At 39.0% G+C, this 24,595-nt stretch overlaps 1 protein-coding gene across 8 annotated transcripts in view; it reads right to left on the bottom strand.

Moving 5' to 3' along the window:
- The window catches only part of LOC104606581 (nicotinate phosphoribosyltransferase 1-like), a 94,226-nt gene that overhangs the window by 55,828 nt on the left and 13,803 nt on the right, over positions 1 to 24,595 (bottom strand). For all 8 annotated transcript variants that reach the window (XR_016076159.1, XM_088887467.1, XM_010271879.3 and 5 more), the window contains exons 3-7: positions 18,086 to 18,205; positions 17,765 to 17,899; positions 17,622 to 17,683; positions 3,083 to 3,158; positions 110 to 211 (exon numbers count right to left, since the gene is read on the bottom strand). Coding sequence is in view for 7 of the 8 variants with exons in the window: in XM_088887467.1 (XP_088743593.1) it covers positions 110 to 211; positions 3,083 to 3,158; positions 17,622 to 17,683; positions 17,765 to 17,899; positions 18,086 to 18,205 (495 nt within the window). In the remaining variant the exon portion in view is untranslated. The remainder of the gene's footprint in view (positions 1 to 109; positions 212 to 3,082; positions 3,159 to 17,621; positions 17,684 to 17,764; positions 17,900 to 18,085; positions 18,206 to 24,595) is intronic.

The following is a 24,595-nucleotide window of genomic DNA, read 5'->3' as shown; positions in this document are numbered from 1 at the left end:
TATGTTTTCTAGCTGAGTAAAAGCAAGATGCAAGAAAACACCAATAATGACTAAATTAAGTTAAAATAGTTGAGTAAGAGACAAGAATTGTCTTTTAACAAAAAACAACCTGAATTTTTCTTAGCCAGGTCTGCACCAGACTAACAAAATCTTCACAAGTACTTGAGCCATCATTACGACAAAGTGATTTGTCAATAATCTCATTGGGGCTCTGCAATCAGTTGATAAATTAGAACAAAGAAAAGAACTTTACAGTTTACACAATAAAGTAGACTTAATGGTATTGTAGAAAGCCATAACCAACTATAATGTTTTTACATTGTAGCCATCGAGCATCTGGTAGTTACCAAAAAAAATCATTGGCATAGATAAAACATGCAAAGGAGCTAATAGAGTCAGCATAATTTCCTAGCCATGAGGTTAAAATACTAAAAAAATGTCAAAGTAGAAATTGCCAATAAACAGAAGAAACACATAAAGAAAGCCTTGATAGATGATCTATACTTCCTTAAAACAAACCCACCAGTGAAATGAGTTTGTTATTGTCATTTAAGCCCTGCTCCAAAGTATCTGGGGCCAAACAAAGTTCACTCTACTCTATTTAGGAAATGATTTTTTATTGAAGGCACAAATCTTAAAAACACTTTTTGGCACTGTCTAGTAGGGCCGAAGTTTGCTGGGTCAACAACAGTGCATTTGTCACCTTGTAGCAGTGAGGCTCAAGATTTTAAGAATGTCAAATATTGCTATGGCATGGAACATGGAAAAGGAATTCATGCCCCAGGACAGATCTGCCATAAAACATGATATAATTTAAGTAAAATTTAATTTTGACTTTTTAATAACTTTTTCAATTTACATTCATCTTTTTTATGGATTATTGCAAAGGATTCTTCAATGACATCTTTTCTAGATCCGATTGTTGTATTGTTTCTTTTTTTCCTTTTCTAATTGGTAAAAAAATCAATAGAATTTTGTTCAAGAAAGAAATAGAAGAAAAAAAATAAAATATACAAGAATGTGCAAAACAAGGAAACAACCCCCACACTGACACACCTGCGTCCAAACACATCCATGGGCTAGTCTGGATTCAATTCTTACCTCTCCCGCCTCCTTACTCCTCAAACTAATAAATCAGCTAAATCACTGGCTGATCTTCAGACCAATTAGAACATCTTCACTCCAGAAGCTAAAGGTCTAAACTACCTTTTGGACAGGGAAGAAGCAAGAATATTGCTTTCAGGAAATCCCCTTAGCTACATTGGCTTCTGGAGAGATATCTGCACTCATAAAAGGTTGCTTGGTTTTGAAAAGGTAATGAGGTTTCTTTCTTTTTGATTGATAACATGTACTTAATTGATATAAAGAATGAGATTTCTATAATGATGACAAGAGCCTTCCATCTTGGGCTGGCTGCTGCCACCTCACCTTTCTTTTTCTATTTACTATAAAATTGTTTTTATGTTACATATTCCCCACACATCCCCAATATAAATGTCCTCAATTGATCACTTGTTTTACCATTGCACCAGACAGCCCATTGGCTGATCTATGGATCCAGTTGACATTGATAACTATATGATATCCCTTTTCAACACTTTTATTTCCTCATAATGTTTCTACATTGCCATGGGACTGGACTGCCATTTTTGAGCCAACTCATCACTACTTTTGAATCCCCTTCCATTACCGGATTTCTATAATGAAAGATTTTGCAGTCTCAATCCTTATATTGCTCCTATTGCCTCTGCCTTCATGGAGGTTCTATGAAATTATGAATATGAGGAATGGCTTGATGTTTTCTACATGGATAAATGCTACATTTTGTTCAAGAGGCCATGATTGCACCATGATATGGTTTACCATTCAAAGAAGAGTGATTATAGGATCTGTTAAGACAGGAAGAAGTTAACCTTGCCTCTACATGAAGAAGCTTAGGACATCTCTAAGGGAAGCACCTGAGGTCATTGAAAAGGATACATATATGATGCCACAAAAACATGATACCAGAAGATTTTTGACCAATCAAAACCCTCCTGTGAATTTTGGTCAATACCACCTGATTGATCACCACTTTTGTGATAACATTGATTGGTTCTAAGTTTTTCCAATATCATGTCTTTCCAGTGTCATAGTCAAGCTCCACTGAAAATATTTGGACATCATGTATGTGATGTAAATGAAGGGTAAGACCGGTATCATTGTCAATATCCATTCATTGCTCATTAATGTTGTGTTGAGCTACTGTTCAACACAGGAGTCGACTTTGAGGGCGACTCAGTCTCCTAGTGAGAAGAGGAAGGAGATAAAGAAATAGTGTGAGAATTCTCATGTGATTCCCATTGCTCTGCTGCTACTTATGGGCTTTACATGTGAGGTCATGTGCCATGTGCAGTTAGTTATTCCCAGATGCCTGACATGGCTTCCTGTGGTAAACATATTGAATGAGTGGTTTTGATGGTAAGGTCGAGCGCGAGGGACCAAGATCATCCCTGGGCAGGTTTGGGCTCGAATCTGGAGCATACACAGCAAGTGGAATGGGTTGTGTTCTATCATATTGTTTTTTAATCAATCTAGACATTACTAAATTTTAAGTTAAAGCATTCTATGTACCTAAGTGGCCTAGGTATAGAGATGGAGATAAAAGTGGATACTAGAAACATGGATATGACTCTGAATTTCCTAAGATCCAAGACAAGGATATAGATCTAGGTGTCCTATTTAATATCCAAACATTTGTATTTTACAGGGTTTATTCTAACATATTTTATAGTACAATTTATTAACACACACCATTTTATATATTTTAGAAATGTTAATGCTATGAGTATCTACCATAGAAGTTTGAATGCAATACCCGGTGTTGTATTGGGTTCCTATTATGTTTGAAATGAGTACTGTAAGCATCTATAGTTATCCAGGTATTCTAGCTACAAACTAGTGAGATTTGAGGACAAGTTTCTGATAATTGAGAACACAAACTCATGATAAAAAACCAGTGACAACACTGTTGATAGTTAATACAATAACAGTTGTAGAAATATCCTTGATATGCTTTCCTATGGAAAATGTAACCACCAACCATGAATGAGCTAACAAAGGCATGAGAATGTGTTCCACGAAGTGGAATCCCAAATAACTGCCCAGCTGCAACATTGCTGTCAATACAGGAAGCAAACTCATACATGAGAGACATGTAAAGTTACTCGAATTAACCAGAAAAGCAATTGTAGAAAGACAAGGATGAAAGAAGCATAGTCAAGTGATCCTTAAAACAATTGCTAGAGAAAGAACAAACAAATCCCAATTTATTTCTCAATTTCATAATGAAGTTGACTTATGTGGAGTAGGATCAGAAATACCAACCACCCACAGAAGATGGAGGCTTAAAAGATAAAATATAGATACTTAGATACTTAAATATTCTGAAGAAAAATTAAATAGAGATAAAAAGATTCTTTGGCACCTAGGAATAGAAAAAATATGGGATCCATACATACTAAATGTTCTAACAATTTAAGCAAACAAAAAATGCTAGAAATATCAGAAAAGAATCCATAGGGTGTTAAATCCAAAATATCTCCAATACAGACACATTTTACACATGGAAGAGGCCATGCAACACCGATCATGTAGATTTTAAATCTATCCAAGAATCTCATTTTTCCATTTAACTTGCATCAAGTGACTGCCAATACCGTAGCTACTCCATAAATTTTTTCCTCTCAATCTAACAGGTATAGTGTTTTAAAAGCGCAAGGCGCAAAAAAAGCGCAAGGGCCATTTTGCGCCTAAGGTGCAAGGTGCAAGGCAAGGCACGCGCCTTTTTGAGGCAAGGCGCGCGCCTTTTTGAGGCAAGGCGTAAAATTAAAAAAAAAAAGCAAAAAATTCAAAAAATTATAAAACATAATATTAATAAAAATATAAACTTAAGTTTTATAATAAATGTTTTTAAAAACCTATTATCTAAAATTAAAATACATAAATATAATATGTAAAGCATATTCAAATGAGAACTAAAAAATGAAATCAAACATATAAAACCCACAATCTCTTTTTTTTCTCAATTGCATCAAGTAGCTGATGTGACATATTACATTCCTAATCCCACGAGCCGCCTTTGTGCCACGCCCCTCGAGGAAAGCCCAAACAAGGCCATGTTAGGGTCTTAATTCTTAGTTTTCACACAAAAAATAATAATTTTATAGTTTTAATTGCTTTAAGAAGATATTTTATTATGATGAATGAATGGACAACATTACCAAATAGGGAATTCTTGAAGCTCCAGAGAGGTGTGGCACGGGGGAGACTAAAAAAAATGGAAAAAGCGGCAAATTTTCAAAAGGTGCTTTGAATGGGTTGCGCCTAGGCCCTGGGCGAGGCGCCTATCCTAAAATGCGCCTCGCCTGTGCGCCTAGGTGCGCCTTTTAAATCACTGAACAGGTATGCACTCATCAAACAACATTCTAGATGCACCTCTCCACTTTGTTTTCTGGAACACAGTAGCCGAAGAAGAAGAAGAGAAGAAGAAGAGGAGAAAGTTTAAGAATGGCAGCTCAAAACCTTTCAGCCGACCCTACTATCTTATATATATGTTTATTACATAGTGTTACATGAAAGGACTAGAATGCCCCTGATTAGTGATGGGACACCTAGACAAATAAAACATTAAACAAGTTTAGGCCCAATAACTAATGACTTAAGACCCAACAATGACAAACATATACATTAAATCTGCCGAACCAACACTCCCCCTCAAGCTAAGCATGGATGTCAGTCATGTTTAGCTTGCCAAGTAAGTCCAAGTATTTCGTTGAAGCTAGTCCTTTTGTTAGCACATTTGCAATCTGCATCTCGGAAGGAGTCTAAGGAATGCAGAGTTCCCCTGAGACTATTCTTTCTCTAACAAAGTGCCAGTCAATCTCAATATGTTTCGTCCTATCATGTTGCACTGAGTTATTTGCAATGTTGATGGCAGCCTTGTTGTCACAGTACAACCTGAGAGGACACTCGATCTTTATCCCGAGTTCACCAAGAAGGGTCCTAAGCCACAGAAGTTCAGCAACACCATGAGCCATAGCTCGATATTCAGCCTCTGCACTTGATCTAGCAACCACATTCTACTTTTTACTCCGCCATGTAACCAGATTCCCTCCAACAAGCGTGCAATACCCAGAAGTTGACTTCCTGTCCCCAACAGAACCGGCCCAATTTGCATCAGTATACGCTTCAATTTCAATTTTATTGTGTTTTCTGAACAGAATTCCTTTTCCTAGGCAAGTCTTCAAGTACCTAAGAATCCTTTCCACTGCTCTCATATGAGGGATCTTTGGAGAGTGCATGAACTGGCTGACAACATGTACAGCATAAGCAATATCTGGTCGAGTGAGAGACAAATATATCAACTTCCCTACCAGCTTTTGGTACCTCTCTTTATCAAGGTAGTCCTCTCATACTGATTCCTATAGACCATGGTTCTATTCTATTGGAGTATCTGCTGGCCTACACCCAATCATACCTGTTTCTTCTAGGAGGTCAAGGACATACTTCCGCTGACATATATAGATGCCCTCTTTTGACCTAGCAACTTCAATCCCAAGGAAGTATCTCATATGGCCCAAGTCTTTGATCTCAAACTCAGAAGCCAAGAACTCCTTTAATCTTTTTATCTCTTCCAGATCATCCCCAGTAATCACCATATCATCCACATAGACAATGTGTGTAGTAAGTTTGCTATTTTGTTTCCTTATAAACAAGGTATGATCTGCCCCACTTTGAGTGTACCCCACTTTCTTCATGGCCCCACAAAGCTTCTCAAACCAAAACCGAGGAGACTGCTTAAGACCATATAATGCTTTCCTCAGTTTACACACTTTCCTATCAAAAACATAGCTTGGTGGAGGATCCATGACTACCTCTTCATGTAGATCACCATTTAGGAAAGCATTCTTCACATCCAGCTGATGTAGCTCCCATGAAAAGTTTGCAACTAATGACAATAAAACCCGGATTGTGTTGAGCTTCGCTACTAGAGCAAAGGTTTCTTTGTAGTCAATCCCTTCCTTTTGAGCAAACCCCTTTGCCACAAGTCTGGCCTTGTACCTCTCAATGGACCTGTCCTCCCTATGCTTTACAGTGAACACCCACTTGCATCCGACAGTGCTCTTCCCTTCTGGTAGATCCACTAATTCCCAAGTCCTTGCTTTCATTAAGGCTTTCATTTCTTCATTCATAGCCTCTTTCCATCTTGGGTCAGACACTGCCTCTGAGTACCTAGTAGGGACATGCACGAAGGAGAGAGTAGACACAAAGGAATAATAACGAGGAGATAAACGTGAGTAAGAAACAAAATCAGCAATGGGGTGTCGGATAGTACAAGAACGGGTAGACTTACGAAGAGCAATAGGAAGATCCAAATCAGAAGTATGTGTGATAAGATTACTTGGAGTTGCTAAGACAGGTTGATCCGAGTTTGATTGGTTGCTGCCATGAGTTAGAGTGCCCTTTTTCCTTCTGTTGTAGGTGATTCTTATATCTTTTTGTTGCCTACTGGAGTCCTCAGGAACATCTACAGCATCAAGAGTGGTAACAGGCACAATGGGAGCCTCACTAGGTTCACCCGGGATGCTACAACTAGGAGGATCAGGAGGAGAAGATGGAAGGCCCGAGGCAGAAAGAGGCACAAAAAAGGAGGGGGAAGAAGAATCCCCTTCCATCCCACTAGTCTCCCCCTGAAGACGATTCTGGGAAGAATGAAAATAGGATTGAGACTCAAAAAATACCACATCTTTTGTGACATATTTCTTCTTGGTGACTGGATCATAATACTTGTAACCCTTCTGTGTCGGAGAGTACCCTAAAAAGATTCCTTTAGTAGCCCTAGGATCCAGCTTGGTCTTCTTTGGATCCTTTACATGTATAAAACATACACAACCAAAGACTCTAGGTGGAAGAGGAAAGTCTGGAAGATTAGAACAAAGGACAGAGAAAGGAGTTTTCATACCCAACACCTTGGATGGCATTCGATTTATCAGATATGATGCAGTAAGAACTGCTTAAGACCAGTAGTGCTTGGGAACCTTGTGCTGAAATAGTAAGGCTCGAGCGGTCTCCAATAGGTGTCTATTCTTGCGCTCAACAACCCCATTCTGTTGAGGGGTACTAGCACAAGATGACTGATGTAGCACACCAGCATGCTCCATGAACAAGTTCAAGGATCTTTCAAAATATTCAGCAGCATTGTCTGACCAGAATTGCTTAATCTTCTTGTCATATTGTGTTTCAATCATTTTACAAAATGCCATGGTCATCCGTGGCACTTCATCACGTCCTTTTAACAAGTAGATCCATGTGCATCATGAGTAGTGATCAATAAAACTGATAAAGTAACGAAAGCCATCAACAGAAACAAGAGGTGAAGGGCCCCAAACATCAGAATGAATCAAATCAAAAGGAGCTTGAATTTCATTACTAGAAACTGGATAAACAGTTCTACATTGTTTTGACAACTGACACACTTCACAAACTAAACTTTGACTTGAAATACCCTTGAATAATTCAGGAAACAACCCTTCCAATGATGAAAAAGGTAAATGACCTAGCCTAGCATGCCACAAATGTAACCTAGCTATTGACTCCACATTATTCTGACTACTAGCAGCAGATGTTTGTAAGGCCGAACTGATGTCTGCATCAAAATAGTAGAGACCTCCATACTCATGACCGCTCCCAATCATTCTCTTCGTCAATCTGTCCTGAAAGACACAATGAGTAGGAAAAAAGGTTATGCTACAGTTCAAATTCTTGGTAAGCTTTGAAACATATAAGAGATTGGAAGTAAGATTGGGAACATGCAGAACAGATTTAAGAGAGAGGTCCTTGCTTAGGTCAACCACCCCTTTCCCAGAGATGGTGGAGAGAGAACCGTCAGCAACTCTCATCTTATCTTGACCAGACAATAAGTGATAGGAAGAAAATAAAGAGGACATGTGTCATGTGGTCAATTGCACCGGAATCAATAATCCAAGAAGTAGAGTCAATAGAACTAGTTGCACTAAAAGCAAAGACAATACCTGATCTGGCAAGAGAGGTGGAAGCAAGAGAGTTAGTCCTTAGACGGGTTAAAGCCCGGCTAAGGACCTCTACCTCATCAGCAGTGAAACCCAAGGACCCGGATACACAGGAATTAGCAGTCTGTCCCATGGGAGAAGAAGCAACTGTTGATGTGTTCTGTGTGCTATCACCACTGTGACTAGTAACAAGGTTCCCACTTGTTGCTTGACCCTTTTGGTGCTGCTTGTCTTTCCTCAAGGCAGCAGGTTTCAAATGAGGATAAAGAACCCAACACTTCTCTTTTACATGCCTTTCACCTCCACAATGAGTGCACTTAAGCCTCTTGTCTGAATACTTGTTCCCCTTTTGATTTAAGAAATCAGGGCTGAATGTTCAACAGGCTGTTCAACTGGCTGTATTTGAGTGTCAACTTGCATCTCTTTCCTCTTGACCTCTTCATTCCTTACTAGATAATAAACATGATGTAAATTTGGCATTTCATCCCTTCCCAAAATTTGAGACCTTATGCTCTCATACATTGGGTCTAAACCAGCCAAGAATTTAAAGGCTCTACCCTCTTCAATTTGTTTATCATGCCTCTCCTTGCCTCTGGCATTCTCCCAATCAAGAATAAGGTGGTGATCAAGCTCTTCCCACAGTCCTTCTAGGGTTGCAAAATACGTTGCAACTGTCATATCTCCTTGTCTCAAGGCGGCAATGTCTTGGTTTAGCCTATAAATTTTGGCATTGTTCTTTCTCTGTCCATAAGTTTTAGACACTTTCTCCCAAATCTTAGCAGTAGTGGAAAAGTGTTGAACAGTCCTGGCTACTCTTGGAGTCATTGAAGCAAGCAGCCAGGACATAACAGTAGCATTCTCCTTACACCAAACTAGGTACTCCACACTACCCACTTCAGGTTCCTTCTTCTGCCCGTCTAAATAACTCATGAGTTCCCAGGAAGTAATGAAGAGCATGGCAGAAACAGACCATTCTCTGAAATTGTATTCATCCAACAACACACTGGTGATCTGCAAACTGTGCAGAGTTGGATTCTCCAGATTAGGAGACCTCCCACCAGATCTATTATCCCTAGAAGACACTTCCCCAGATAATGAAGACATCTCCTCCCTCTTACAATGATCACGATTGCAAACTCAGTACAAAGAATACTGTTTCAGACTTACCTAAGTTGTTACAGTCCTGAGAACACGTAACGGATCTGAAACCAAGAGCAACCCATCGCTGCACTGTGCTGACTTCTGTTGGGCTTTGACTTCTGCTGTCGTAGACTGTAGTCACCCCTACGACCAGTACTAGGACTGCCGAAATCAGTCCTCCACCTAGATCTGTTCCACACAGATCTCTCTTAGCAGCCGAATGGCTACTACCTGCTGTAAGGAGTCTAGTAGGCCATCAGCTTCTGGGACAAACTCCCCTTGGGCCCTACAACCAAGGGAAACCCTAGGTACAGTTCTTGCTGTGTTCTACAGCAACCCTAGGGTTTCTTCACAGCGACCAAATAGGGAAGGAATAGATAAGAGCAGAAAAGGTGGTGGCGGCTGTAACCAGGAGATGGATTAAAGCTCTGATACCATGTTTGCTGGAACACAGTAGCCGAAGAAGAAGAAGAGAAGAAGAAGAGGAGAAAGTTTAAGAATTGCGGCTCAAAACCTTTCAGCCGACCCTACTATCTTATATATATGTTTATTACATAGTGTTACATGAAAGGACTAGAATGCCCCTGATTAGTGATGGGACACCTAGACAAATAAAACATTAAACAAGTTTAGGCCCAATAACTAATGACTTAAGACCCAGCAATGACAAACATATACATTAAATCTGCCGAACCAACACACTTCATCCACCAGAACTGAATTATTGAGCCAAATGAAGTCATTCAAAGGAACCTAGTAGCTCCAATAGGTGACAAAATGAGAGAAGGTAGACTAAGATGATTTGGTCACATGCATAGAAGACATTTGACAGCACCATAAGAAGAAGTGATTTGTTGTAAGTTGAACGGGCTAGAAGGGGTAGGGGTAGTCCAAAAAGGACAAGGGTCAAAATAGTACAGACTGGATGATGAATGCATTATTTACTTGGTCCACGACCCAGTAACCTGATTGGTTGAACAACTGAGCCATTTGACTTGACATGGTTAGCAGGTCAAGGTTAGACATTATTTTTTTTTTGTTTTTTTATTTAAGCCATTTCCATCATTAGTAACAATGTTTCTCATCATCACACTTTATTTATATATAATATTATGTATTCGTCAACATATAGTCAACCCCATATGGTTGGGATAAGGCTTGGATGTTGATGATGATGACGATGAATATATTAGAGACATACCCAATTTTCTGTAATTTTTCTGAAATTCTATCTATTTTTTTATATTCTATTATTTGATTTATGATAACATTGGTTGACCCAGTTAACCTGGATGGTTGAATTTCTGACCACCACCTAGAAGGAAAAGTGGTTCCATTTGCGGATCATTTTTTAAAACATTGGATCACTTTAAGGTATCTATCAAAAACCCGTGATATTTGTATGCTATATTCCTACATAAGGGCATTCAATGACTCCATTAACAATAAGTCAATGACAGGGTAGAAATTGTGATATTTCATCTTGACCATGGGACTGTTTAGACATTGATCTCTTCTTGGAAACAAGTACAAGAAATAATAAAGCTTGAAGAAAAGCTAACCCAATTGAGAACCCAAGTTGTATGCTTAGCAGAACCCTTTCTATGAAGGAAAAAAAAAAGAAGAATCCAATTCAGATTTAATTTTTTACATATAAGAATTTTATTAACATAATGAGAAAAGGGAGATACAAATGCACAACAAAGTGCTTAAACCCTCCTCAAACAAGAAGAAACTGAAAACTGGCCCTTTTGCCACTCTATCTGTCTTATATGACCACCTGAAAAATGACCATAGTACATCATATACTTCCCTAGGGTTTAGGCCCCCAACATGATAAGTTAGCTTTAATCAATACATCATATATCTATAGAATATAAGAAATTACTTTGCTATTTCTGAAAAATCTCAAATCCAGTCTTAGACTAACACCCTATTAGTAAATTGAACATTACTTTCCCGAATAACATTAAATCCACAAGATCTTGGAGCTTTTAGATATAGGCAACCGAAAGATCTTTCCAACAACACCAAAATCAAAAAAGAAAAAAAAGAAAAACTAAAATTCAAGCCACAGTGAAAGTGGTAGAAGAAAAACAGCCTTTTGAGAAGAAAGGACTGTTTAGAAAGTTGCAAAAATTCAAAAGAAAGCAGCAGAAATCAGAGTTCAAGAGGAGAGAAGAAGAAGAAGATGGCGGAAACTTGGGTTCAGAGAGAGAGATTTTCTAACATAATCTCTTCTCTTACTCCCTTAATTCTATTTCATTAAGTTAAACTTTGGTAATTTACAGAGAAGCCCCTAGTTGGGCAGAAAATTAAAAAGACATAACATAAGAAAGAATAAAGCCCAGATTAAGGCCCATTACAGCAAAGAACATAAAAGATAAAAAAGGATAAACAGCCTATGGGCCATTAGGCCCATCTTATCTACACTCCCCCTCAAGCTAAGCATAGATGTCAATCATGCCAAGCTTGTCATTATCATGCTGAAGTTTAGCCTTGGGAATGCCCTTGGTAAGGAAATCAGCTAACTGTCCTTCAGAGGTGATGAAAGGTAGACACACTTCTCCAGAAGCCACTCTTTCTCAAATGAAGTGTCTATTGTAGAGAACACTGATGTGGGCCCCACAGCTACGGTCCCACTGTGTTCGTAGGGCAAAAGGTGTTCTAGTCTGCCTAGGGTTAGTTATTGGTCATTTAGTTGTTTCAGTTATTTTTTATTTCAATCTTATTTTTGCTCTATTTGTTATGTAAAGACTAAGGGCAGATCTGTCCTTTCCATGTAATGAGCATAACCTATAAATATTAATTAAAGTGGCGGCGGCAGAACATTAAGCTTCTGCTCCTCCTTTCAACTCTTGTATTCTACTGCTTCTCCTCCCTCTTCCTCTTCTTTCCTCTTACCTTTCTTCTTATTTACGATCCTGAAATCCATTAGGGTTCAACACTGATAACAGTCCTAAACTTCTACTTCTGTCAACTTCAATATGCTTAGTTCTGTCATGTTGCACTGGGTTGTGAGCAATGTTGATGGTGGCCTGATTATCACAATATAACATCATTGGCTTATCATGCTCAATACCCAGTTCCTCCATCAAGGATCTAAGCCATAATAGTTCAGAAACTCCATGAGCCATGGCCCTGTATTCTGCTTCGTCTGAAGATTGAGCAACAACTGATTGTTTCTTGCTTCTCCAAGAGACAATATTACCTGCCACCAAGCTACAGTACCCAGAGGTAGATCTTCTGTCATCAATGTTTCCGGCCCAGTCAGCATCTGTGTAGGCTTCAAGTTTCATATGGCCATGCTTAGCAAATAGGATTCCCTTTCCAGGGGAGCCCTTCAAATAACACAGAATCCGCTCTTCTGCTGCCATGTGAGTATCCCTGGGAGTATGCATGAACTGACTGGTGCAACTGACAGCATATGCAATGTCTGGCCGAGTCATGCATAGATAAAGAAGTTTTCCAAGTAGTCTCTGGAAGACTCCCTTATCTTTTAACAATATTCCATCTGAAGCAGAGAGTTTATGGCTCATATCGATAGGAGTAACAACTGGTCTAGCGCCCATCTTCCCTGTTTCAAAGAGCAAATCAAGAACATACTTTCTTTGAGAGATAAGGATTCCATCCTTGGATCTAGCAACTTCTATGCCAAGAAAGTATCTCAATTCCCCCAGATCTTTGATCTCAAACTCTATATGAAAGAAAGATTTGAGATCATTAATCCTTGAGACATCATTACCAATCACAACAATATCATCAACATACACAATCAGGTAAACGACCAAGGATCCTCTCCTCTTCACAAAGAGGGTATGATCAGACTGTGTCAGTACATAGCCAAAGCTAACAACGGCAGCCCTAAACCTTTCAAACCATGCTCTAGGGGACTGTTTGAGTCCATAAAGAGTCCATAAAGATAACAGAACTCTCACAAAAGTCATCTTGGCAACAGGGGCAAAGGTCTCTAGATAATCAATCCCATATGTCTGTGTATAGCCTTTTGCAACCAGCCTAGCCTTGTACCTTTCAATGGTGCCATCAGCATGATATTTGATAGTAAAAACCCACTTACAGCCTACTAGATCTTCCCTTCAGGCAAATCAACCACTTCCCAAGCGTCATTCTTGTGCAGGGCATCAATTTCTGTTCTCATAGCATCCCTCCATTCTGGAATATTAAGAGCTTCTGACATAGACCTGAGAATTGGGTTAGAAGCAACAGAAGAAAGGTAGGCAAAATATGAAGGAGAGAGCAAACTATAAGAAAGGTGTTTGGAAATGCAATGTGCAGTACACTTCCTTTTTTCTTTCCTAATAGCAATGGGGATATCAACGTCAGGGAAGGATGGCTTCAAAAGGGTTGTAACAATACCTGTTGTCTCATCTGTAACTGGAAGTGCATGAGGCTCATATGTTGTAGGGGAAACAATCTGCTCATTTCTGGTTCTTTGTCGTTGATACAACCTGGGATTAAAAAGAGGGCAAGGAGGTAAAGGAGGAGGAATAGGAACACTGGAATGAGAGTGAAGTGAATGATCCTCCTTTAACTCATTTGAAGGAGGAAGAGACTCAGCAAAAGACTCAACTGGGACAGGAAGAGGAAGAGCAAACACCTATGACAAATCCTCCCCCTTTGGACAATGTCTCTCCAGAGAAGAACCGTAAAAGGAAGAAATCTCATCAAAGGTGACATCCATTGAGACATACCGAGTGCCAGCCTTCGGATCAAAACAACAGTAACCCTTCTGTGTGGGGGAATAACCAAGGAATATACACTTATGGGCTTTTGGTTCAAATTTATGTCTCTGGACACTTGGGATATGTACATAACAAGTGCAGACAAAGACATAAAGAGGAATAGGAAAAAGATCCTTGTCCGGATGAAGAAGACTAAAGGGAAACTTAAACCCTAAAACCCTGGATGACATACGGTTTATAAGGTAGGTAGCAGTGAGAACAGCATCACCCCAAAATTTTGTAGGGACATGTGAGGCAAATAGAATACTTCTTGCAACTTCAACAATATGTCTATTTTTTCTTTCAGCAACTCCATTCTATTCTGGGGTCCTAACACAAGAGCTTTGATGAATAACCCCTAAATCAGCGAGATAGCAGGTCAAGTTTTTCTCAAAATATTCTTTTGCATTGTCGGATCTGAAAATTTTAATTATGGTATCAAACTAGGTTAGGACAAATTCATGGAATTGCCTCACAAGTCTGGGAGCTTCATCATGAGACTTCATCAAAAATATCCAAGTGAACTGAGAAAAGTCATCAATGAACAAGATAAAATATTTGTAGCCACCCATAGAAGGTAAGTGGTAAGGCCCCCACACATCAGAGTGCACAATATTAAAAAGAGAAGAAGATCTTTTATTACTCAGAGGATAACTATTTCTACAATGTTTTGACAGTTCACAAGACTCGCAATGAAGACTGGACAAACTAATTCCCTTAAACAGTTCTGGGAATAAATGACTTAATGCAAAAAAAGAAAGATGACCCAAACGAAAATGACATAACATGACTCGACTGATGGACTCTGTAGATGTAGACCCAAAAGCAGTTTTTCTAGGTTGTTCATGGCACTGTCCAGGAGTATCCAGCAGATATATTCCATTCGCCTCACGGTCACTCCCAATCACCTTCTGAGACTCTAGATCCTGAAAAACACAGTAGGAAGGGAAGAAGGTTACACAACAGTTTAATGACTTAGTTAGGTTACTTACAGATAACAAGTTTCTATTTAGTCTGGGTACATGAAGAGCAGAAGGAAAAACCAAGGAGTCTGTAGCCTTGATGGTTCCCTTGCTAGAGATAGGGGCAAGAGAGCCATCGGCTAGGGTGATTTTGTCACGCCCAGGAAGTAAATCATATGAAACAAACAAAGTAAAAAGGTTGGTCATATGATCAGAAGCACTAGAATCAATAATCCAAGGGATCCTACGATTACCTAAAATGGTTGCATGATTGGCAGAAGCCCGTATACCTAAATGAGCAAATGCAAAAGAGGTTGAATTTCCTGGAGGGTTGGAAGAAGAGGTCACACCCTCTATGTGACTGATCATCCTTCCAAACTTCTCATATTCTGCCTTCATAGCTGCTAACTGCTCACTAGCCGTCATCTCTTCAGTTTGGTATCTATCGCTATCTGGACCAGTAGCAACATTAGCACTCCCTGCCTTTATATTATCAGACTTCTTCTGAAACCGAAGTGGTAGGAGCTCATGATGCAATTTCCAGCACTTGTCTTTAGTGTGTTTTGGCTTTTTACAGTACTCACAAATAATCTCCTTCTTCCCTGAGCTACTTGGAGTCCCTGCAACCCCCTTGGGTTTCACTCCCATATTAGCAAAGTGATCATATAGACCAACCCCTTGGACCTGGACAAGTCTTCTGCTTTCTTCACTACTTACCAAGGCATATGCTTGAGATAGTGAGACACTATCCTTGGATAAAATATTTTGCTTTGTAATGTCGTACTCTGGATTTAGTCCTGTCAAGAACTCAAACACCCTGTTTCTCTGAACCAGTTTTATGTAGGTCTTAGTATCATTAGTGGTGTCCCAGGCTACAGCTTCTATCAAATCTATTTCTTGCCATAAAGACTTCAGTGTTGAGAAGTATACAGATAATGGTTTCTCCCCCTGTCTCAAATTCTTCACATCACTTCTCAACTTGTAAATCCAGGACACATTTAATTTTTGGGAATAGGTTTCAGCAACACTATCCCAAATTTCCTTTGCTGAATTCATCCACAAATAGTGCTGACTAATCTGTGGTTGCATTGAGTTCACAAGCCATCCAATAACAATATAATTTTCTTGCATCCACTTTTCATATGATGGATCATCTTCCGAAGGAGCCTTTTTACTCCCGAAGATAAAACCCCACTTGCCTCTACTACAAATATGAATCTTTACTGATTATGACCAAGCCAGATAATTAGTTCCATCCAGCTTGACTGTGATCACAGCCAGTAGAGAGTCTACAGAGGCTCTCGAAACCTGCCCGGATTCAGCAACATGCTTGTTTTCAAAGTCTGAGGAGTTCATCTTCTTAAATACTTCAAAAAATGACTTCAAACAACTTCGAATAACAACAAATGAAGACAGAACAAAAACTGTGTTGTGAGCCAACCTCTATGCAGCCGTACCAGTAAACTGCGTCACACCTGGAAGTTGGGAGAAACGGAGAAAACTTAGCCGCTCCTTGTAGACTTCACAGAACACCAATCCACTTGATTCTATCTTCAAGAAGGAGAATGTGAAAGCCTTCAGTCACTGAGCGCCCAAGTCAAACTCCCTGTGGGGCCCGCAATCAGATTTCTCCAGAAAATTAGGGTTTCGGGCAACACACTTGAATCTGTCAAGAGGACGACAAAACCAGTCCCCTTCTCTCCAGAAACCACTAACAACTGGGCTGAAATAGGTTTCTTTAACTATTCATACGATTCAGTTCTCCATACACACTGTGTATAGGAAAAAAGGTGAGAAAAAAAAGGGAAAAACGAACCTGCTCTGATACCAAGAAGAAAAACAGCCTTTTGAGAAGAAATTACTGTTTAGAAAGTTGCAAAAATTCAAAAGAAAGTAGCAGAAATCAGAGTTCAAGAGGAGAGAAGAAGAAGAAGAAGAAGGTGGCAGCAACTTGGGTTCAGAGAGAGAGATTTTCTAACATAATCTCTTCTCTTACTCCCTTAATTCTATTTCATTAAGTTAAACTTTGGTAATTTACAGAGAAGCCCCTAGTTGGGCAGAAAATTAAAAAGACATAACATAAGAAAGAAAACATTAGAAAGAATAAATCCCAGATTAAGGTCCATTACAGCAAAGAACATAAAAGATAAAAAAGGATAAACAGCCTATGGGCCATTCGGCCCATCTTCTCTACAGTGGTGAACTTAACAACCTTCTTAAAACAAGTGATTTCCTAAATTGATAAATTTTGAAAAAAAAAATTGAATTCTAATTGGTAAAGTCTACAATCTTGTAACAAGAGGAAAATGGTCCCTGTGAGACTATACAACCATGATACATCCCCCAAACTCCATCAATGGTGCAAATCCCTAGGGGTCGAGGATTCCAATGGGTTTGATACCCTTGGATCAACATCAAATGCATAATCTAAGAAGTTAGAATGAGTGGAAGAAGGATATGCCTGATGAAAAGTTCTAACTTTGTTACATGCTTTTTTACTTCACTATAGATAAACCCTAATGTGGTGATCCATGGATATGCAACTATAAATGAATTCAATATACATCCACAGTATAAATAACCTTTCAAAAGAAAGTAACACTTAATGGAGAACCAATTTGGACAAGTACTAAATATCAAAGACTGACATCAGTATGCATTCAAAAAAATTATGACCATTGTTTTAACAATGTCTTAAGAAGAATAACCTTGTGGCATCAAATCCACCAATATAGCAATATTTTGATGCGCTTATTCCACCATCAGGTCCCTACATAAGATAGGAAAATACGTTTTCCAAATAAAGATAAAATCGATTAAGGGCTTTCAGATTCAAAAATAAGAAGCAAACCTGTGCTCGTCGAAGCCCAAACTCAAGTAGAACTTTGGACTTCCCTGCAACAAACCGGTGTCTCGCAGCATTTGTAGCAACTAATGATGCGTAGTTGATAAGATTCACAAAAGGAGTTTCCAAGAGTTGAACCACCTTAAAAAGAAGGAGAGAGAGAGAGAGATTCAGGTGTTTTATGCAAAAAAAAAACTTTCAAAATTCTAGCTGTTGAGAAAATAAGCATAATTGAAGTTTTAGCATAACGCATAACATATGATGGATACCCGTCAATAGTATCTCCAACAATAACCCTAGAGAAAGAGCCACTTTGATGGTACTCACAGCAATTGGTCCTTCAACCCTCAATAAGGGTATCTTTGGAAAAACAACTGACCCCTCAGAAATAGCATACACTTCAACATCAGAGCAGTTGATTCCTCTGAGATAATCAAAAAAGCCATCCTAGAAAAAAGCACATATTATGCAGTTTAAAAACATAGTTTAATTGAATATAGATATAGTGCATCTAAAAAAATACTCTTTTGTTATAAATGAAATCTATTGCATCTTATTAATGTGCAAAAGTAGTTTAGGCAATCTACATCTATCAACATGCACTTCCATACTCTTTTGCAGGAAATATTTCATTAAAACAGAAAAACGACATACAAGAAGAAATATTGTGCCGAGATAAAGCCAAAGAGTGTCTATATAATTCTCTACAAAACATTAAAAACATTCTGAAATTATTCCAAATAGTTCAATCCACATCTTTCAAAGTCTGGAAGGACCAAAATCCAGACAAGAATGAGATAAACCTGTATTTGTCCCATCCAGTGTTTCCTTTAATTCACCAATTTCTTTATTGAGCTATGTTATCCATACAAGTCAGGCAAATTGATATGGCATACAATTGCCTTGAACACCTCCTGTTCCATATCCCCCAATGTAGTACAAAGGGGATCTTGGTTCTAAACTCTAGTACCACTATAAAACATGTCCATGAAATCTCCTGAGGGAGCTCAGGATTAATAACTTTTCTCCTAAAGAGAGACTAGATTCATGCATATGTATGAAGCCATCCTGCATAAGATGGAAAGACGTCTCATGGATTCCTCATACCTATGCACAGACATACTTACCATATTTAAGCCTTTCCTCTTGAGATGATCAAGCATCATTATGCTGTTCAAAACTAATATCAAAACATAATACGTCTATACATGTTTCAACAATGCTTCTTATTTTAATTCATGTTTACTTAGAAGAAATGAGGACACATGAAGCTCAGGCCTGAAACCTTCAGAAATTTAAGGCTCATGGCCCTGACATCTTCATAACCTAGCTCCTCACCTCATGCCTTACATGGTCAATGCATGGAAAACTTACTACCAACCAAGATAGATTTGTTTCCTTTTGTTAAATATTATAAAGAAAATCCATGGGGCCAAAAGCAAAGGGCCATAGACAACATCAAATCCTAGGCACTCTAATGGAGATTGTGGAAATTGGCATCTAAGGCCATGTTTGGGAGTGCTTAAGTTAAAAATAAGTGCTTAAAAACAAGTGCTTATTCGAAAAAGCACTTATTTGCATTTGGCACCCAACTTTTTCAAGTGCTTATTTTTTTAAAGAAGCACTTATTTTGTATTGGGTGTTTGGTAGTCTTTTTTTCTCTAATAAACACTTAAGTAAGCACATGTGGCTATTTTGTCCTTCATTTTCTTTCAAAATTTCAAAATATACTCTTTGAAAGCACTTTTATTAAATTACTTTTATAAAAACACTTTATGAAAGTACTTTTATAAAAACACTTTGTTGAGTTTTGGGCTGATATAACATGTTTTTTATTTACATAGCATAGTTAGGGAGTTATTGGGCCTTAGGCCCATTAGTTTATGTTTTAAGTTAAGAGTGTTTTTAAGTTCTCACAAGTAGCCGACATACTAAGGGCATACTTGTCTTTGTACTCTCTTTTATTTATGAGTATATAATCTCTTGAAAGGGGCAACTAGACCTAATTCTGAGCTTCAACCATTCTCTTCTATCTCTCTTCTCTCTCTTTCTCAGCTGAAACCTTTTCTTCTCTTTCTTTTCTTCTTTCTTTTACAGTTTTTATATCAAAACAGGTTGTCCAAACTTTTCTACTTGGTATCAGAGCAAGTTTAAAGATTTATTGAGCTGCTCCATCATGCAGCCCTAGATCGGCCGACTGCATGATAAGGTAAAGGGCTGATCAATGACTTTAGGTAAGCCCAGTTTTGGCTTTTTTTTGGTGGAATTGCAATCCCTTGTAGCTGGTCTAGGGTTTTACACCAAAATCAGGAAAAACTGGAGAAAGGGGGAGAGTTCTATTTTAGTAGGACTCTTCAATTTTGACCTAGGAAGTAGTGATCTAGTTTTCTAGGGTTCCTTGAGCTTTTCTGAAGGGGGCAGTTCAAGTCCTAGCCTTTTTGGAGGTCTTTGGAGGGAGCGATAGCCTCTTATCTCTCTTCTCCCTCCCCCATGAAAAAAGGAATCTTTGGAGGGAGGGGCTTCTAAGGTTCCAGGAGGGTGTTTGAGGTTTCTAAAGGAGATAAATACCTTTCTTTTCATCTCAAATTGATTTCCTAATCTATTCTAGGAGTTATGGAGGGCTATGGAGTTGAAAACAAATTTATAGGAGAAATGGGATCCGGGAAAGGAGGTATTGGAGACTTCTTCGGGGCCAGGACCATCACTATAGTTAAGTTGGATGATACAAACTACTTAGAATGGTCACAATCTACAAAGATGGCCATTGGTGCTCGTGGGAAATTGGGGTATGTCACCAATGAGGAAAAGAAACTTGAAGCTAACCATTCTTGGTGGGTACAGGAGAACTAAATGGTGATGACTTGGCTATGCAATTCCATGTTGCCCCATATAAGAACTTTTATGGGCTAATACAACTAAGGAGATTTGGGATGGAGTAGCAGAAACCTATTCATAGAATGAGAATGTTGCTAGAGCCTTTTAGTTGAGAAACCAGTACTAGGCAGGGAAATAAGGTTGTTGCTATTTATTTTTCAGCCCTCAAAACCTTATGTTAAGAGATAAGTTATTTGGAGATTGTGGTTTGGGAAAGTAGCAAAGGTGCAACAACTTATCAAAAGTTGGTAGAGAAGAATAGGGATTTTGAGTTTTTAGCTAGACTTAACCCTGATTATGCTATTGCACGATAGCATATTCTTTTCCGAGACAGTGTAACTCTTTCTATACTTGTATCTGGAGAGGAGAGTAGGGGGAATGTGATGATGAGGAACCCAGGCCTTGAGTAGTCAGCTATGGTTAGCACAGTGAAGCCTAAGTCGAGTGGGGACAAGGGTGGAAATGAATTGAGGAAGGAGGACAAAAGGGATCTGATCTGTGACTATTGTAAGAAACCCAAACATACCAGAGATACCTGCTGGAAGCTCTACCCACACCTTGTACTGAGCCGGCTTAGAAATAAGAAGGGAAATGCGAATATGGCAGTGACTGGTGATTTATCGGGGCCACCTACTACAGCCTCTCTAAAGTTTGTTGCAGCAATTGTAGTGAGGGTCGAATTGGAGAGATATGGGTAGTTTCTAAATCAGAAAGATACGACCAATTCCAACTCATTATCAGGTGGACAACAAGGTGTAAGTGGATCAGGAGGTAGTCATTCTACCTCGTTTGCACACACAGGTAGTTCACATGCTATTACAAATTATGTGTCCACTACAGGTAAGGGGGAACCTCCCTGGATTATAGACCTAAGAGCCTTAAAACATATGACCAACATTTCCACCATTTTCATCTCATACAACCTGTGCTCTAGTAGAGATAGAGCTTCCACAGCTGATGGATCACATGTTTCCATTGCTGGGAAAGGGTCTGTCAGGATAACTGATACCATTACCCTATCTTCTGTCCTTCATGTTCCTAGACTGAGCACTAATCTTTTATCTGTTAGTAGCTTGACAAAGAATTTGAACTATTCTATGATTTTTTCCCTGGTCATTGTGTTTTGTAGGATCTGGAATCAAAGAAGACGATTGGGAGTGGTCATGAGGTGAATGAAATCTATCTCCTTGATGCGCTTCCCAGTCATCAGATCAGCAGGAGTATTGAGTCAGAGTTAGTGGGTCAGATTAATGCTTTGGCATAATCAGTTAAGACATCTATCTTTTACTTCTTTGCATTTTTTGTTTCCCAAATTGTTTGAGTCTGTTAGTTTTTCCAGTTTGGAATGTGAGAGTTGTCAACTTGGAAAGCATTGTAGACATTCCTTTAAAGAAAGTAATAAAAGACGTTCATCTGTTTTTGATATTGTTCATACCAATGTGTGGGGGCCATACCATGTTTCCTCTATGGGTGGCTATTGGTATTTTCTTCTATTTGTGGATGATTATTATTGGTACTCTTGAATATATTTGATGAGATCCCGTGATGAGGTAACGTCTTTGGTTCAACAATTCCATCAAATAGTGTTGACACCATTTGGGGTACGAGTGAAAGTATTTAGATCAGACAATACCAGGGAATACTTTGAAAAAAACCTAGCATCATACCTATTGGAGCATGGAGTTATCCATCAGAGCAGTTGTACATACACTCCACAACAAAATGGTGTAGCAAAAAGGAAGAACAAACATATTGTGGAAGTAGCAAGAAGCATGATGTTGAGCTCTACAGTTCTAATTTGTTTTCAAGGTGATGCAGTTCTTACAACAATGTTCTTGATTAACCGGGTGCCTTCTCGTGTTCTTGGATATAGCACTCCGTTCAGCCTTCTTTTTCCTGAGGGGGAGACATTCCATATTCCTCTAAGGGTGTTTGGATGTGTATGCTTTGTCCATGTTCTTGGTCCTCACTGCTCAAAGTTGGATCCTAAGGCGAAGAAGTGTGTCTTCCTTGGGTATGCAAGAAACCAGAAGGGGTATTATTGTTATGATCCCATCTCCAGGAGTCGGTATGTTACTATGGATGTCACCTTTTTTGAGCCCACAGCTTTTTTTCTCGAGGGGTTCTTCTCAGGGGAGTGTTTTGGAGAAGGAAGTGAGCAATCTATACCACTTCCTGTTCCAACTCCTTTGTCTACTCCAGTGTCTAACCTACCTATCTCACCCACTTTGCCACCTCCATTGCGCCCTATCTCTCAATGTTTTACACAACAGCGCCTACGACAGCACAGGGAGGTTGATTCCATAGTAGAGGAACCCACGTCACTCCCTATCAGCTCATCGGAGATTCCATGTTCGACTGATACAGACCCAGGTATTCCTCTTGTTCCCCCTGATGGTTTAGTTCCTATTGATACTACTACCCCTACTCCTAACACCATCGCAGATGACCTCGATCTCCCCATTGCCCTAAAAAAAGGGAAGAGGAAGTGTACTTCTCATTGCTTCTCACACTATCTTTTCTACAGTGGATTATCCCCAGGAGTGTTAGTGAGGCTCTCTCCAAACTTGAGTGGAAGACAACTATGCAGAAGGAAATGAAAGCATTGATTAAAAATTAGACATGGGAGATTGTGGATTTTCCTGATGGAAAGGAGACAGTTGGATGCATATGGGTTTATACAGTGAAGTACAAGGCTGATGGGATTATAGAAAGGTACAAGGTGAGGCTGGTTGCAAAAGGGTATACTCAGACTTATGGCATAGATTACTTGGAAACTTTTGCACCAGTGGCAAAGATGAGTTCAGTTCGGATTCTTCTATCACTAGCGGCTACATACTCTTGGCCACTCTTCCGGCTTGATGTGAAGAATGCCTTTCTCAATGGAGACTTGTAGTAGGAGGTGTATATGGACCTTCCAGCTGGCTTCTACAATAATGTGGAAAAAGGAAAGGTATTCCAGTTGAAGAAGTCTCTATATGGTTTAAAGTAATCACCCAGAACTTGGTTTGACAGGTTTAAAAGTGCATTGGTTATATTTGGCTATACTCAAACCCAATCTGATCATACTCTTTTTGTGAAAAGGAGGGGGTCACTGGTGTCAGTTTTAATAGTGTATGTGGATGGCATTGTAGTCACAGGAAATGATTTGAGTAAGATTGATACCCTGAAGAAGAATTTGCACAAAGAGTTTGAGATTAAGGATCTTGGGGAGCTGAAGTACTTTCTGGGCATTGAAGTGGCAAGGTCCAACCATGGGATCTTCATCTTACAGAGTCACAGAGGAATTATGTTCTAGATCTACTATAGGAGACAGGAAAACTTGGGGCAAGGGCAGCTGATACACCTATTGATCAGAACCACAAGATAAATTCTTTAGAAGGACGAAGCATATAGAAGTGGATAGATACTTTATAAGGAAAAGGGTGACATCCAGAGAAGTTCGCTTGCCATATGTTGCATCTAACTTGCAGCTTGTTGATGTTCTTACTAAGGAAGTTGCAAGAAACAAGTCGGAGCATGATCTACGCAAGTTGGGAATGTGTGACATTTATTCCCAACATGAGAGGGAGTGTTGAGTTTTGGGCTAATATAACATGTTTTTATTTACATAGCATAGTTAGGGAGTTATTGGGCCTTAGGCTCATTAGTTTATGTTTTAAGTTCTCACAAGTAGCCGACTTACTAAGGGCATACTTGTCTTTGTGCTCTCTTTTATTTATGAGTATATAATCTAATGAAAGGGGCAGCCAGACCTAATCTTGAGCTTCTCCCATTCACTTCTCTCTTCTCTCTTTCTCAATTGAAACCTTTTTCTTCTTTCTTTTATAGCTTTTATATCAAAACAGGTTGTCCAAACTTTTCTACCCACTTTTATGGAAGTACTTTTATGAAAGCACTTTTATAAAATTAGTTTTGTGAAAACACTTTTACAAAAGCACTTCTATAAAAGTACTTTTACGA

Source organism: Nelumbo nucifera, chromosome 5 (assembly GCF_055504915.1).
Source record: "Nelumbo nucifera cultivar China Antique chromosome 5, China Antique-T2T, whole genome shotgun sequence".
Lineage (NCBI taxonomy): Eukaryota > Viridiplantae > Streptophyta > Magnoliopsida > Proteales > Nelumbonaceae > Nelumbo > Nelumbo nucifera.
Note: the sequence above shows the minus strand (reverse complement) of the source record. Positions and strands in the feature narration are given on the sequence as shown.